At 40.4% G+C, this 17,257-nt stretch overlaps 1 protein-coding gene across 1 annotated transcript; it reads right to left on the bottom strand.

Annotated features, from left to right (window-relative positions):
• Positions 1–6,416: 6,416 nt before the first annotated feature.
• LOC309328538 (vomeronasal type-2 receptor 116-like) lies at positions 6,417–16,720 on the bottom strand (the record flags this gene model as incomplete). Its single annotated transcript, XM_081838535.1, has 5 exons — positions 6,417–7,318; positions 8,040–8,058; positions 8,755–8,982; positions 12,542–12,833; positions 16,545–16,720. The coding sequence occupies 5 exons, from the start codon at positions 16,718–16,720 to the stop codon at positions 6,417–6,419; spliced, it is 1,617 nt and encodes a 538-aa protein (XP_081694661.1).
• Positions 16,721–17,257: the final 537 nt, after the last annotated feature.

The raw sequence follows: 17,257 nt of genomic DNA, 5'->3' as shown, positions 1-17,257 counted from the left end.
AAAAAGGATAAACATCTATGTAGACTTGGTATGTTGGAACTGTTGAGCTTCCTTTGTTATTATATTTCGTATTGCTATGTTATATGGCAAAATCCTCCTCTGAAAGAACCAGCTGCCTGATTATTTATAGCAAGCGAGACAGGAGAGCTGGTTTATTTGGTGATATAATATGATTCTAATAGTCATTAACTGTGTGGAAATAACAATTATTCAAAGGTGGAAAACCAAGTTCAAAGTATTTGGCTGCAGATATATTTAGAAGAGGATAAAGAGTTTCCCAACTTTGATTAGGAGAATGACTGGAGAGATGCAAAAAAAACCTTGGGAATTAGAATCGGAATGACGCAGCTCCAACTAAACGAGCGGCCATGACCGAAAGTAGATCAGCTTGTCAAATTAAATGCAGAGCCTTTTAATATCTTACTTAATATTTGCATTCCCAGTTTTAAATGGCAAAACCTTCCCTGGACAGGTTAACCATTTGAAGGACAGCTGGTCTTAAAGCATTGGGAAGATGCCTTGCTTTGATTTCATCTGGACTGACATGGCTGCTGCCCGAGGTGAGAAGATTTTTGGACTGGCTTGGCAGAAACATCATTTTGTGAAGAGACATCGTGAACATACAGAGAGAAAGTAAATTCCACACAGAATATATTGTTTTGTTTTATCAGGCTTGTTCAGAGGCTGTGAAATGTAATGAGGTTTAACATTGAAATGATTTATGGGAGCTATTGTGAAAATTATGAAAGCAGCAGAAGTATGAGATGATCAGAACCACCTCGACCTCAGAACATGGGAAGATACCTTCAATTTTTTTTATAATTTGGCATAATATTTGGACTGTTTGATTGTTGAATAATATGTATAATTTGGAATATTTAATATCATTGGATAGGATTGTTAAAGTGGAAAATTTAATAAATATATTTTTTTAAAAAAAAGAATAGGGGAGCATTTATAATGGCTCATGTTAATATACTAAGTGGATGATTAAGCAAAATTCCAAGGTGGAAGTGGAGTGATAGAAATTGTTGACTATGTACTTTTGATCTGTAAACTTTGTAATGAATGTAGGGAGCGGTTGTTTCTCTACCTACTAAGAACTCTCTCAGGAAGATTTCCTGGGAAATCCTGAAGATCTCAATTAGATTGTATATTCTATTCTTCTCTGAGCACTATAAACCAAATCATATAAAATATCAGTAAAATATAAAATACTGTACCAGCACTATTTAAAACAACTAAAATAAAATACCACAATGTAGCAGAATAGCACAATGCTGACACCACTATATAACGCTCTGAAATGACACATGACAAATGCCAGAACAAAGCAAGAAATTTTTTTTCAATTAGCCTCTGAAAGTGAACAATGTTGATTAACATCATACTTTGGGAAAGGACTATCCTGATTTTTAAGGGGAAGAATCTTTTTAGTTAATGTGTTCTCAGCTATTTTTGCCTATGAAGCCAATGTCAATATCATATATTCAGTAGCTCACAGGCAGCCAGGGCAGTGCATTCAGGATTGATGTATATGAACCAGTCTAGGTGCCTCCTTTACAAACCTGGCAACTTTACAGAAATCTTCTATTACATCTATTCAACACAAATTGCCCTTCTTACACACATTGTTGGATATGCATATTATGGCCCTTTTACTTTGTCTATTTCCCCACTCCATATTTATGAATCAGTAGATTCCTAATCCAAGGAAAGCATGAAATCTCTGTTTTTCAAAATCCATATTCTACCTGTGGAATCTTGAAAGGACCTAAGACGTTTGCCATGCACCAGGAGGTATCAGAGCTGAGTCCCCCAATGGCTCCTATGACATTTTTCTGGATGCCACTCCTGTAGTTGGGAACAAAGTGACGTGATTTAAAGAGCAGGTCCAGAGTGTTTCTGTAGGTCATCTTTGAATCATAATAGCTATCATAGATGTGGAAGCCGAGAGAGACATTGGGCAACATCCTGGGATTCTCGTTGATCTCATCAACAGCAAAGACCAAAGCCAGGATTTGCTGGTAGAACTTTGTCAACACCCTGCAAATGAAGTGAGGTTTTGTTTGATGGGAAAATTAAACAGTGCACAGAATCTAGATAGGAGAGATTCACCTGCCTCCCTATAAGGAGAGGATGAAGCCAGCAAAGTTTATTTACTTATTTGGGCAATCTAAGAATACTGTGTAATTAAAAAAGCTGTTGCATATTTCTTTATATCTTCAGCAACCCATGTTTGTTTTCGCCACCTTGAAAATTTGGGTATCATCAAAACTTTGACAACTATACTATTTGGCTATATGCTTTTAATGCCATCTATTTCTTTTTCTCCTACTCTCTTTTCTTTCTGTTGTTATAGATTTGGTGTTTTTAAAAAGCTTATTCTTCACTGACAATATGCACATAGTCTATATGTACAGATTTCGAATAACATCTATCTACACATTTAAAAAATAAAGTTCAAAAGCAATTCCCCCTTCAAATCAATTAAAGATATTCAGTCAGATACAACATATAAGGAAAAATTAAAATAATATTAATTAATGGTTACTTACAGTGGGGCATCAATGAAGTCCTGGGAAGGGTGTTTCTTGAAGGATAATTTGGGGACTATGTAATGGATATGAGATGTCATTGCACCAATGACCAGGTCTCCTGGCTCATACCACTCGTGTGGAACATGAACAGGATGATTTGTTGTGCATTGAGCACTTTGTCCTTGGGACACTATATTGGGGAGCAGCAGAAGCAGCAGGAGCAACATCCTGATGGCAAATACCCTTGTCTGCATGGACTCCCCTGCTTCTTTCGACAGTATTATTCCTCTCCTCCACCTGATCTGAATAAGACAAATTGCGTGGCAGCTGACTCAGTCAATTTGGTACTTTAAGGGACACGTATCCACCTTATTGTTAACTTGAACATGGTCACAACAGAATGCCTTGGATGCCAAATAAGATGCAGTGGTTGATATGAAAGAGGGAAACTGATAACTGATAAGCAACAGAGGCCAGCCTTGTTGTCTATGCAGCACAGAGGAGCTTATAATCATTTCAGGCTTGCTTGTTCATTCTTTTTTTTCACTGTGACATCTGGAGGACCAGTGAAATCTGGAGGACCAGGATTTATTATTGTAATTTGAGTAATGATAGGGTAGAGAATCACTTGTGCAGTGTTTTTGGATTCTATGGCACATCAGCAGTAGGGGAACTGCCAAAATATTACTATTATTATATTTAAAATATATTTACTTATTGATTTACCAATATTGCTCCAATAACCACCTCATTATAAGAATACCAATTTTATTTAATTAATGCAATTATGAATGCCAATTATTCAAATGTCAAATTATTTAATTTCATTAAACTGGCCCCCATGCATGCTAGAAATGATAGCTTCATTCTTCATTATTTATGTGTTCCACAATGTTAATAATTTCCATTGCATTCCGTGCACACATAATAATCTCTTAGATAACAGCTACAGTCTTGTGATTTCTATTTGTGTTGGTATATTAGGTAATTTATAAAGTTTGAAGCGAGGAACTCTAAGTGTAATTCCTTATTCTTTCCTGCATGTGACAATTTCCCCCCATGATGTTTTCCCGTCCATATATGGTTCTGTATCCTTCATTCCTGCAACTGTTGTTGGTCCCCATCACACCCTGGGAGAAGTGGTTATCCCACAGTTTCCAAAAGTCACTGCATCGCTTTGTCCTGTGATTCGGCTTCCAGTAAAAAAGCAGTGTTCACCATTTTTTCCAGTCTAGGAGGAACGGTCTGAATCCAGACTGCAGATACTGAATCCAAAAGCGTCTATTACTGCAGCTGGTAGACAAGAAGCCAATCTTCCAATGTAATTATATTTGTAACATCACAAAATCATAGGCAAGGAATGAATGTCAGCAGGATATCTCGAGTTGAGCTGGCCCCATCCTTTCCCCGCTTCCTAATTTGTTAGTACTGGGGCATCCTTCAGTCTCCCACCTATGTAACACTGATCAGATATGGTTTGCCATCACATTAACTGAATGGTGGCAGAAGTTCTGGATAGCATCCTTGCCTTATCAAGAAGTGGGAGCACTGGATTATAGACCAATGGATATCAGATCCCCACAAGGCATGATGGAGAACAGCAACAACTTGGAAAAGAGAGATGCGACAAACTTGGCACCTCAGTCACCGCTCACACCCATGTGCCTGCTCTCACTTAAATATATTGTCCCCCATCTCACCGAACAACCTTTGACCCGAAGGCTTAAAAACAAAAATAATTATCCCAGAATATCCTGGGGGGGGGGAATCTTTGTGAGGGGGATAACTAAGAAGTTGAGTTTCAAGCAGGTGTTTTTAGATAATCAATAAAGATTTATTTTTAGAACAAGGTTGTATAATATAAGTCGAGAAACTTAGGTTACTTAAATAATAATACGCTAGTTTACTTCAATTTGCTTTCAGAGGTTTCGGCTTTATAGTTCAGCTCCTTTCTAAGTCTCTCCCTTCCTGATTAGTTTGAGACCTAAGTGGACTCATCTCTTTCAGTTCCTCTTTTACTGTCTTACTCTCAGTCTCCCAGCAAGATTTGATCCTATTACGCCTGCAGGACACTACACTCAGTGCTTCACTGTACACTCGGAGTGGATGTTTTATTCCAGAACCAACTCTCCCTCCTCCACACTCCTATCCTCTCTCCCTAACTTCCAACCTCTCCAGCCTCCCTCCTCAACCACCTCAACTCAGCTCCCCTCTTAACCACACTCTAACTCCATCTCCCTTGAAATCTGCTCCCTTTAAACTCTCCCTCCTGGAACCACAGCCAATCAGAGGCTGCTGATCTTTAAGCATTTGCTGGCAGGAGAAAAAAGAAAAAAAGAAATACTTGTGGAAGCAAATTTTCCGTCACAATAGACACAACATTTTACAAGGATTGGAAGAGACACCACGGATAGAATAACTGCCACACACTGGAAGAACAAGGATATAGTTTGAGTGCCTCATTTGTAGTTGTATAAATCATTTAATGTGTCAACACAAATAGAAGTTATTAATATTGCAGTTGCTGTATAAGGGATTATTATTTTCACTGGAATATAATAGAAATTAATAAGATTTTGGAATGCAGAAATAAAGGAAATCATCTAGCAATGGGGGGGGGGCACCTAAATTATATGATTCAGTGTTTGAGTGCTTAGTATTAGTATTACAATTTGGTATTGTTTTAATGAGGCTATGATTGAATGGTAATTTAAAATTAATAAAAATTATTATAACAGAAATAGCATAACTAGACTTTAGAATCAACTTTAGAAACAACACATCTGTATTCTCTGAAGCCATTTGGCTTATTTGAGATATTCTCTGCCACCACTCTTTCAAACAGGTTAAAAGTATAATTCAGAAAAAAAGGCTTGTCCTATTAGTGTTAGTAATATCCAGTGTGTTCTCCTCGAGATATGGTTGCATATCTCTGCTACTTTTCTATGTTAAAACTATTTAAAAACAAAGGGAAATGGCTGTTTTAAACTTCTCCTTCTTCTATTCCTCAGCTGCCTTGTGGGTGAGAGATAAAGAATGTAGAGCCCTTAACTATTTCACAATGTTTTTTGTTTCTGGTACCCTCTGTGGTCTTCAAGATGATTTTGCAGATTACATGAAGTAATTGAAAAGAGACATTTTATTAACATTCCTTTATGTACAACATTCATCAACTGAACTTAACCATTTCTAAATGAAAAGGCTTAGAGTTTTGCTATTAAGATTCCATTTGCTTTAAGTATACAGTAATACATTACAGTGATGTAAAGAGTGTTAGGGGAGGGGTAGTAACTCTAGTGGGAAACAAGTCATGCCTCCTCTGGGGTAGTTTGCCTTCCTCTGATCCCCACCCTGCACTCACCTCTCACCTGTGGCTCCTAGAAGCTGTCAGCATTCAACAGCAGCCACACCCCACCCCAGAAAATACAACTGGCTGCCTAAACCAGGTGAGGGCAGCCAATGGGCCTCGAATCCTCAGTGAGTTGGGGAATTTCTCTGCATACAAAGACAGGATCAGACTGAGTGAGTGGATGAGAGCAATAGCAGGTCCAATGCTCAAAAAGGTGGCTATTCCAGGTGCTGTAGAGGGAAATGAGGGGCAGATGGGTCTCATAAACCTAAGAAGGGAGCCCACCTAGCAGAAGGAAACTTTGAACCTGAACCTCCACTGCATTACAACATTACTCATTTGTGAAAAAGGCTTTGGGAGTAGAACCTGAGGAAAAATCTGTACCCATTGCCTTTGGGACATCTTTGGCAGACAAAAAGGTTAAGGAGAAAACTTTACACATATCCGGAGTAGGGACTCGGAAAGTGATACCAGCTAGCAAGTCCATGTATTGTAGGACCCAACAGATCCACAAATTCCACTGTCATTTATACCTTTCTCTGTGTTAGCTTCTCTTTGTTGTTCAGGTCAGGCCTCACCACAATTATGTAGCATTTAGGGGTGAAAATGCAAACCAGTAACCCAGCACTGGAAGCAAAGATGGAGAAGATCTCCACAGCCACCATGTATTTTCCTCTGGTGCTCAGATAAGTTGGAATGAAGGAGAGCCAAACACTGCAGAAGACCAGCATGCTGAAGGTGATGAACTTGGCTTCGTTGAAGCTGTCAGGCAACTTCCTGGCTAGGAAGGCCACCGTGAAGCTGATAGTGGCCAGGAAGCCCATGTAGCCCAAAACACAATAGAACATGGAGGCTGACCCTTCATTACATAGAAATATGATTTCTTCCATCATTGAGTGCATGTCCACATCTGGAAATGGGGGAGAGGTTGCCAGCCAGAGGACACAGATTCCTACTTGAACAATGGAGCAGGAAAGGACAATGGAATAAGCCAGTTCTTTGCCTACCCATTTCCTCATATTGGATCCTGGTTTGGTAGCCATGAATGCCAAAACCACCAATATGGTTTTGGCTAAGATGCTGGAGAGGGCCACAGAGAAGACGATGCCAAAAGCAGTTTGTCGGAGAAGGCAAGTCACCATATTAGGTTTTCCGAGAAACAACAAAGAAGAGAGGAAACACAAGAGGAGGGAGATAAGGAGACCATAGGTGAGGCTTCGGTTGTTGGCTTTGACTATGGCTGTATTGCGATGCTTAATGAAGATGCCTAGCACCAGAATTGTGATCAGAGAGAATAAAAGTGCAGAGGAAGATGAAAAAATGGCCAAGGTTTCATCAAAGGCTAGGAAGTTTGGAATCTTAGGAATGCATAGATCCTGGCCGCTGTTTGGATACTGATCTGCTGGGCAACTGGCACATGTTTCCATGTCTGAAAATGCACAAACAGTGTGTGACAATTTGAAGTAACCAAAAGTATTCTTAAGAATTTCACATCACTAGTCAATTTAGCATAGTGTTTTCTACGTCAGAATGTATAAGAGCTTCAAGCCCCAATGCTTTTCTACTAGCTATATAAAAAATAAAACTTGTGTATCAATTATGGAATTTTCTATATGGGTGACATTTTTTTTTACTGTCTCCCCGTTTTTTCTTAGAGCCACATAAACAGTACAACAAAATGAGAAATGCATTAAAGCTGAAATCTTTGGATCTCAGAAAAGTGAGTTTGATAAGAATTTCACCCTATTGTCAAACAACTTAATGAGGCTTTCTCCCTCTTGGCAAACAACCTAATTCTTAGAGGAGAAAACACCACTTCTATTCCACCCTAATTTTGTAGAAGTTGGAGGTAAAATATATTATCTTCCACTTAAAAAAGAAATCTTCAAGATGCTTTAAAGATTAAAATATATTGATGTTATCTATAAACAGTGAGAAGAACACATCTGTTAATTTAAGCCTTCTCTCCTGCAGCAGTTTAATGTCAACAAAATTGCAAGGAGCCCAGAGGTTCTGCATTATCTTAAGATGTCATCTCTAACCTTTCTCATTTGAAATCATTCCTTCTGGACATGGATCACAATCATAGCAGCAAAACGTCTCTCCCTCCTTCTTTTTCTTCCCGTAACCAGGATGGCAGTTGGCATTACATAGAGAAAGCGGTGGCACCTATCCAAAGAGATAGGAAGAGTTTAATATTATGATACTGTTTTGAGGAATTTATGAAATATCCAATATCAGGTGATTTAATAGTAAATAGGAGGACTAATAGCATGAAATGATCCGTAGGTACATAAGTGGCACATACAGTGGGGTAAAAAAGCTGCTGTTCTAAACATCATACAAACTTAAGAAGATGCCTGAACCATCCAACCTTACAGTTGTTTTAGAATTCAGTCTGATTCAGTGTGATTTCACACCTGGCTTGGCCTTTTGAAGGAGTCAGCACTTAATGGCATTTGCTTCAAGGAGTTCACATGGTGTTCGTTTGTGGTGGCAAAAGAAATTAAACGTAAGCCGTTATAGCGGTTCTGCTCCTACCTGCAGGGTCAGTACAAGAAACTTGCAATATGAAATTATTCCATGACTTTTGGGTTTTAGGTTGTGGTTTCCTGTTAGGCCACATCCTGTCTCAGAGAAAAATGCTTTGGTTTCCTATGCCTGACCTGTTCTGGTAGGAGTTGCATTCCGTTTGAAGCAAGAAGTCTGGGAGCACTCCTCTATTCTGACTCATCACTAGTCTGAAGTGGTTTGAGGTGCTAGTGACTTTCAAAATGAATAATGCATGAGGTGCTTTTGTTACATCCCATTTTGTGGATAACCACAAATTCTGGGTTTTTAGGGAGTGTGCCATTATTTCCATACCTTAGTGAAGCGTCTGTTCCATTTGATTCTGTCTTCATTAATGGTGAACTCTTTGCCCGGAGGGGCGCGAGGATCCAAACTTCCCACTTTGACCCTGACATAGGAATTATTTGGGAAAGTGACCAAGTTGGTAATATCAAAGCCAGCTGCTAACTCTCCATATTCATTTAATGTAATTTCATCTCCAGCACTGTTGTTGAATGAGATTCTCTGCAGGAATGAGTGGAGCTAAGTGGAAAGAGAATCAAGGTTAAACGCTTCAGTTCACAACGAAGAGCAACCATATTTTAGTTGCACATGCAGAAGGAGTAGGAAATCATGAATCAGTGCCAATTCAAGATTAAACAGACTTGCATAAATATATTATGAAGAGATGAGACCATAGATCTGCTTGCTTGAGACCAGCCTTTGTCAAGATCCAAGAAAGGGAATGCATTTGAGAAGTCATGTATGAAAAGAGATGGGAGCTTATGTTCTGGAAGGATGGGAATGCAACATGAGAACATCGGACTGGACCTTTTCATAGTTTATAGAGTGAATTTGAGCATGGTTGGATGTTGGATGCAGAGGAGTGGAAGGAAGCAGCTGCTGAGGAACCCCAAAGGGACACCCCAAGGAAAGGAGGCTCAGAGCCAGGGGATTGGTGGTGGGGTGACAAGGAGTGGTCAGTGGGAGAAGAGGGAGCCGACAGGGAGGAAGAGGTGTCAGAAACAGAAGAGGCAACAGGGTTAAGGGAGCAGGAAGAGGCTGTGGGAGACTGAAATCCAGACTCAAAGGGAGAAGAGGAGACGGGAGAAAAGCAGGGTCTAGAGACAGTGATCAAACAGTTGCCATTGTCTTCTGGGTACCTACCAGTGACACCAGTAACCCCTGGTGATTGGCAGACAGGGAAAGATGAGGAGTTGGCAATGGGGCCTTCCAAGATGTGCTCAGGTAGTGGCTGTTCCCTGATGGGCTGCTCTTCTCTTTTCTCTTGGATATGAGGATCCCGGCAATAACCACTGCCTGGGGTTGGGGTCCTGGTTGTGCTCCCTCAGAATTGTGTGCCCGGGGGCATTGGCCCCGGGCCCCGGGCCCCCAACCTTACACCACTGGGTAACTGGACAGGTAAGAGAGACAGAGAGAATTGGGGAGGGATATGGGGAGGAAACGGAGGGGTTTGCAGTGTGAAGGAGGTAGTTGGCACAGGTTCAGTTACGTGTAGTTTTTGGTAGTCTGTTGCTTCTGAAAGCCGGTGTCATCTAAAGTCTGTTTAGTATCATTATAGGAAATACTCTAATTCCCATCTTTCATACAGTAAATTTACTTAAGGTTTATTTTTAATTTCTTAAGTTTTATTCTTTTATTTCTTTACTGATAAGTAAATGCCTACTCACAAAATGTACCAATGCAGTGAATGCTTTGTAAGAGGGAACAATACCTGCCAAGGATCTGCATACTGAGGAGAGAGTTTTCCCTTAGCATCTCTTCTGTTGCGGATGGCTCCAGCCAAGTGCATGCTATTTAAGGCATGTGCCAAAGCATAGACAGCATTATAAACACTGTAGCTGTGGCCAGTCATGCTCATTTCAAAAAATGGTGCAGGAAGGCTCTCCAGCATCTCCTCTCCAGTACACATGGTTGCTGAGAGAGTGGCATTTGAAAGTGAACAACTGAATGCATCTTCCCAGAAATCTTGGATAAAACCATCTGCCTCTGTCCAATGAGGACGTATACTCTGAAGAAAGTCTTGGAAGTTGTGAATCTCCTTGGAGTGAATTGCAAAGGATATAGCACCATGGAGCATTCGTATATTAACATAAATTTTTTTTTGAAGGCTATATAATATGAAATCAATTTGGGTAGTTGTAATCCATACTTTTCCTTCACGTGACTTCTTTTGAGGAAATAGTAGCTGAGTTAACTCCATTATGATTAAAGCACTTGACAACCATATACTAAATCTACTTTCTCCATGTAGAAGAATTGCATTAGCTTTGCTAGTTGTGAAACTTGGTACCAAAATCTTTATGTCCACCATTTCTAGTAAGTTACTGTTATAATGTATATTGGGTTTAACTCTTTCTGTGAATGCTGAACAGATTCCATTCTTGAAAAGCATTGGCTCAATGTTCTGCAAGAAACGTTCTCCAGCTTCATTAGCTGGAGTCATGAGCCCAACCCATTTCCATCTGAAATGCAGAAGTAACTGGATAATTCCCTGATACTGAAGGTCTTCATTGGGGACCATGCGGTAAAAGGAAGGGAACTTGGTTCCATAATTTATGGCTGGTTCAAATAAACCATATGAAATCTGGAAAAAGCAAAAGTCAAACATTTCCAAGTGGAAACAAGAACTCAAGATATTCCAATTTACTCAAATATAAACATGTGCACGCACGCACGCACGCACGCACGCACGCACACAACAATATTGAATATATATTGAATCTATATCCCAAGTTTACCAAGTTTAGAGTCAGCACCAACCCCAACTTATATAGGAAAACACAGATAACCTTGCTCAATGTTTTCTGTTGATATTTATTATTATTATGGCATCATTACAGCTTCATTCTTGTACATATTGATTGTATCCAAGAATAGGGGAGCATTTGGGGGAGGTTCTTCCGGCAAGCTGTGATGGAGTATTGCTGAATTCCATCACCGCTGTACGTTCTGGAATCAGAGGCTGAGATGGGAGTAATCAGCCACCCTACACTCCTCAGTCTGCGGAGTGGCAGGTCATCCACAGATTGCCCAACACTTGGCCCCAAATTCAGAAGGAAGGGGGGGTTGGGGGTGCTGGATGGAAAGCCCGGAATGTTTCTTGGCAACTCTCCAAAGTCACCACCATTTAGCAGCAAGCTTCCAGTTCTTTAGACGAAAAATTGGGTTTAAGTTTTGGACATGATCGGAGCGAAGGGGGAGAAACTACTCTGCTAGTTAATTCAGCCACTGAGGTGCTAAAAAGGATTTGAATGGAAGAAGTATTAACATCTATGTAGACTTGGTATGTTGGAACTGAAAGGGGACCATTTATCATGGCTCATGTTAATAAACTAAGTTGATGATTAAGCAAAACTCCAAGGTGTAAGTGGAGTAATAGAAATTGTTGATTATGTACTTATGATCTGTAACCTTTGTAATGATTGTAATGATTGTAGGGAGCGGTTGATTCTCTATCTACTAAGAACTCTCTCAGTATGATTTCCTGGGAAATCCTGAAGAACTCCATTAGATTGTGTATACTTTTCATCTCTGAGCATCATAAACCAAATCATATAAAATATCAGTAAAATACTGTACCAGCACTATTTAAAACAACTAAAATGAAATACAACAATGCAGCAGAATAGCACAATGCTGACCCCACTATATAACGCTCTGAAGTGACAGACGACAAATGCCAGAACAATAGCAAGATAACAGTGTTTCCTATTAGGCTCTGAAAGTGAACAATGTTGATTAACACCATACTTTGGGAAAGGACTGTCTTGATTTTTAAGGGCAGGAACATTTTTAGTTAATGTGTTCTCAGTTATTTTTGCCTATGAAGCCAATGTCAATGTCCTATATTCAGTAGCTCACAGGAAGCCAGTGCAGTGCCTCCTTTACAAACCTGGCAGCTTTACAGAAATCTCCTATTATATCTATTACACACAAATTGCCCTTCTTACACACATTGTTGGACATGCTTATTATGGATCTTTTACTTTGTCCATTTTACCACTTCATATTTATGAATCAGTAGATTCCTAATGCAAGGAAAGCATGAAATCTCTGTTTTTCAAAATCCATATTCTACCTGTGGAATCTTGAAAAGACCTAAGACGTTTGCCATGCACCAGGAGGTATCAGAGCTGAGTCCCCCAATGACTCCTATGACGTTTTTCTGGATGCCACACCTGTAGTTGGGAACAAAGTGATGTGATTTAAAGAGCAGGTCCAGAGTGTTTTGGTAGGTCATCTTTGAATCATAATAGCTATCATAGATGTGGAAGCCGAGAGAGACATTGGGCAACATCCTGGGATTCTTGTTGATCTCACCAACAGCAAAGACCAAAGCCAGGATTTGCTGGTAGTACTTTGTCAACACCCTGCAAATGAAGTGAGATTTTGTTTGATGGGAAAACAATGCACAGAATCTAGATAGGAGAGATACACCTGCCTGCTTCCCCTTCATGGATCACTGCCTTGCCGTGGCGAAGGGGCTTGAATAACTCAGAGAAGCTATGAACTATGCCGAGCAGTGTACCCATGATAGTGGAGAGTTTTGACCAAACGTGATCCACCTGGAGGAGGAACCAGCAAGCTCCTCCAGTATCCCTGCCAAGAAAACTCCATGGACAAAGACAACAGGCATATTAAAGTTATGATGCTGGAAGATGAGCCCCTCAGGTCAGAAGGCGTCCAACATGCTACTGAGGAAGAGCGGAAGACAAGTACAAGTAGATTCAGAGCTGATGAAGCAGCTGGGCCAAAGCTGAAAGGACACTCAGTTGCAGATATGCCTGGAAGCGAAAGGAAAGTCCAATGCTGTAAAGAAAAATATTGCATAGAAACCTGGAATGTAAGAACCATGAACCTGGGTAAGTTGGATGTGGTCAAAAATGAGATGGCAAGAATAAATATTGACATCCTGGGCATCAGTGAACTAAAATGGACGGGAATGGGTGAATTCAGTTCGGATGACCATCATATCCACTACTGTGGGCAAGAAACCCGTAAAAGAAATGGAGTGGCCCTCATAGTCAAGAAAAGAGTGGCGAAAGCTGTACTGGGATGCAATCTCAAAAATGATAGAATGCTCTCGATACGAATCCAAGGCAGACCTTTTAACATCACAGTAATCCAAGTTTATGCACCAACTACTGGTGCTGAAGAAACTGAAATTGACCAATTCTATGAAGACTTACAACACCTTATAGAAATGACACCAAAGAAGGATGTTCTTCTCATTATAGGGGATTGGAATGCTAAAGTAGGAAATCAAGAGATAAAAGGAACAACTGGCAAGTTTGGCCTTGGAGATCAAAATGAAGCAGGGCAAAGGTTAATAGAATTCTGTCAAGAGAACAAGCTGGTCATCACAAACATGCTTTTCCAACAACACAAGAGACGACTCTACACATGGACATCACCAGATGGGCAGCATCGAAATCAGATTGATTATGTTTTCTGCAGCCAAAGATGGAGAAGCTCTATACAGTCAGCAAAAACAAGACCTGGAGCTGACTGTGGCTCAGATCATCAGCTTCTTATAGCAAAATTCAAGCTTAAACTGAAGAAAGTAGGAAAAACCACAGGGCTGGTAAGATACAATCTAAATCAAATCCCTTATGAATACACAGTGGAAGTGAGGAACAGGTTTAAGGATTTAGATTTGGTGGACAGAGTGCCTGAAGAACTATGGATGGAGGCTTGCAACACTATACAGGAGGCAGCAACGAAAACCATCCCAATGAAAAGGAAATGCATGAAAGCAAAGTGGCTGTCCAACAAGGCCTTACAAATAGCGGGGGAGAGAAGGCAAGCAAAATGCGAGGGAGATAGTGAAAGATACAGGAAATTGAATGCAGATTTCCAAAAAAATAGCAAGGAGAGCCAAGAAGGCCTTCTTAAATGAGCAATGCAAAGAAACAGAGGGAAACAACAGAATGGGAAGAACCAGAATGGAAAGAACCAGAAAATTGGAGATATGAAAGGAACATTTCGTACAAAGATTACCATAATAAACGACAAAAGTGGTAAGGACCTAACAGAAGCAGAAGACATCAAGAAGAGGTGGCAAGAATACACAGAAGAATTATACCAGAAAGATATGGATGGCTCGTACACCCCAGGAAATGTGGTTGCTGACCTTGAGCCAGACATCCTGGAGAGTGAGGTCAAATGGGCCTTAGAAAGCACCTCAAATAACAAGGCCAGTGGAAGTGATGATATTCCAGCTGAACTATTCACAATTTTAAAAGATGATGCTGTTAAGGTGTTACCCTCAATATGCCAGCAAGTTTGGAAAACTCAGCAGTAGCCAGAGGATTGGAGAAGATCGGTCTACATCCCAATCCCAAAGAAGGGCAGTGCCAAAGAATGCTCCAACTACCGCACAATTGCACTCACTTCACACGCTATCAACGTTATGCTTAAAATTCTAAAAGGAAAGCTCAAGCAGTATGTGGACCAATAACTCCCAGAAGTGCAAGCTGGATTTAGAAGAGGCAGAGGAACCAGAGACCAAATTGCAAACATGCGCTGGATTATGGAGAAAGCTAGAGAGTACCAGAAAGACATCTACTTCTGCTTCATTGACTATGCAAAAGTCTTTGACTGTGTCGACCACAGCAAACTATGGCAAGTTCTTAAAGAAATGGGAGTGCCTGATCACCTCATCTGTCTCCTGAGAAATCTCTATGTGGGACAAGAAGCTACAGTTAGAACTGGATATGGAACAACTGATTGGTTCAAAATTGGGAAAGGAGTACGACAGGGTTGTATATTGTTTCCCTGCTTATTTAACTTATATGCAGAATTCATCATGTGAAAGGCTGGGCTGGATGAATCCCTAGCCGGAATTAAGATTGCTGAAAGAAATATCAACAACCTCAGATATGCAGATGACACAACCTTGATGGCGGAAAGTGAGGAGGAATTAAAGAACCTTTTAATGAGGGTGAAAGAGGAGAGCTTAACATCAAAAAAACGAAGATCATGGGAACTGGTGCCATCACCTCCTGGCAAATAGAAGGGGAAGAAATGGAGGCAGCGAGAGATTTTACTTTCTTGGGCTCCATGATCACTGCAGATGGTGACAGCAGCCACGAAATTAAAAGACGCCTGCTTCTTGGGAGATGACAAACCTAGACAGCATCTTAAAAACTAGAGACATCACCTTGCCAACAAAGGTCTGTATAGTAAAAGCTATGTGATGTACGGCTAAAAGTGATGTATGGAAGTGAAAGCTGGACCATAAAGAAGGCCGAAGAATTGATGCTTTTGAATTATGGTGCTGGAAGAGACTCTTGAGAGTCCCATGGATGGCAAGAAGATCAAACCTCTCCATTCTTAAGGAAATCAGCCCTGAGTGCTCACTGGAAGGACAGATTGTGAAGCTGAGGCTCCAATACTTTGGCCACCTCATGAGAAGAGAAGACTCCCTGGAAAAGACCCTGATGTTATGAAAGATGGAGGGCACAAAGAGCAGGGGATGAAAGAGGACGAGATGGTTGGATAGTGTTCGCAAAGCTACCAGCATGAGTTTGACCAAACTGCGGGAGGCAGTGGAAGACAGAAGTGCCTGGTGTGCTCTGGTCCATGGGGTCACGAAGAGTCGGACACGACTAAATGACTAAACAATAACACCTGCCTGCTTATACAGTGAGGATGAAGCCAGCAAAGTTTATTTACTTATTCGGGCAATCTAAGAATACCATGTAATTTTAAAAGCTGTTGCATATTGCTTTATATCTTCAGCAACCCGTGTCTGTTTTTGCCACCTTGAAAATTTGGGTTTCATCAAAAAAGTTCAGTACCATACTACTTGGCTATATGCTTTTCCTATTTTCTATGCCATCTCTTTTCTCATTCTCCTACTCTCTTTTCTATCTCTTTTACCACAATTAGATTCAAAAGAGCTTATTGTTCATTGACAGTATGCACATAGCCTATATGTACAGAGATTTCTAATAAAATCTCTCCATACATTTAAAAAATAAAGTTCTAAAGCAATCCCCCCTTCAGATCAAAGTTATTTTCTGTCCGATATAGCATATAAGGAATAATTAAAATAATATTAATTAATGGTTACTTACAGTGGGGCCTCAATGAAGTCCTGGGAAGGGTGTTTCTTGAAGCATAATTTGGGGACTATGTAAAAGATATGAGATGCCATTGCACCAATGACCAGGTCACCTGGCTCATACCACTCGTGTAGAACATGAACAGGATTATTTGTTGCGCATTTAGCACTTTGTCCTTGGGACACCATATTGGGGAGGAGCAGAAGCAGCAGGAGCAACATCCTGATGGCAAATACCCTTGTCTGCATGGACTCCCCTGCTTCTCTCGACAGTATTATTCCTCTCCTCCACCTGATCTGAATAAGACAAATTGGGTGGCAGCTGACTCAGTCAATTTGGTACTTTAAGGGACATGTATCCACCTTACTGTTAGCTTGAACATGGTCACAACAGAATGCCTTGGATGCCAAATAAGATGCAGTGGTTTGATATGAAAGAGGAAAACTGATAACTGATAAGTAACAGAGGCCAGCCTTGTTGTCTATGGAGCACAGAGGAGCTTATAATCATTTCAGGCTTGCTTGTTCATTCTTTTTTTTCACTGTGACATCTGGAGGTTCAGTCAGGTGGATTGATTATTGTAATTTGAGTAATGATAGGGTAGAGAATCACTTGTGCATTGTTTTTGGATTCTATGGCACATCAGCAGCAGGGGAACTGCAAAAATATTACTATTATTATATTTTAAATATATTTTTTATTGCTTTACCAATATTGTCCCAATA

Source organism: Podarcis erhardii, assembly GCF_964252035.2.
Source record: "Podarcis erhardii genome assembly, chromosome: 13".
Lineage (NCBI taxonomy): Eukaryota > Metazoa > Chordata > Lepidosauria > Squamata > Lacertidae > Podarcis > Podarcis erhardii.
The sequence above is the reverse complement of the archived record's forward strand: the minus strand, read 5'-3'. Positions and strand labels throughout refer to the sequence as shown.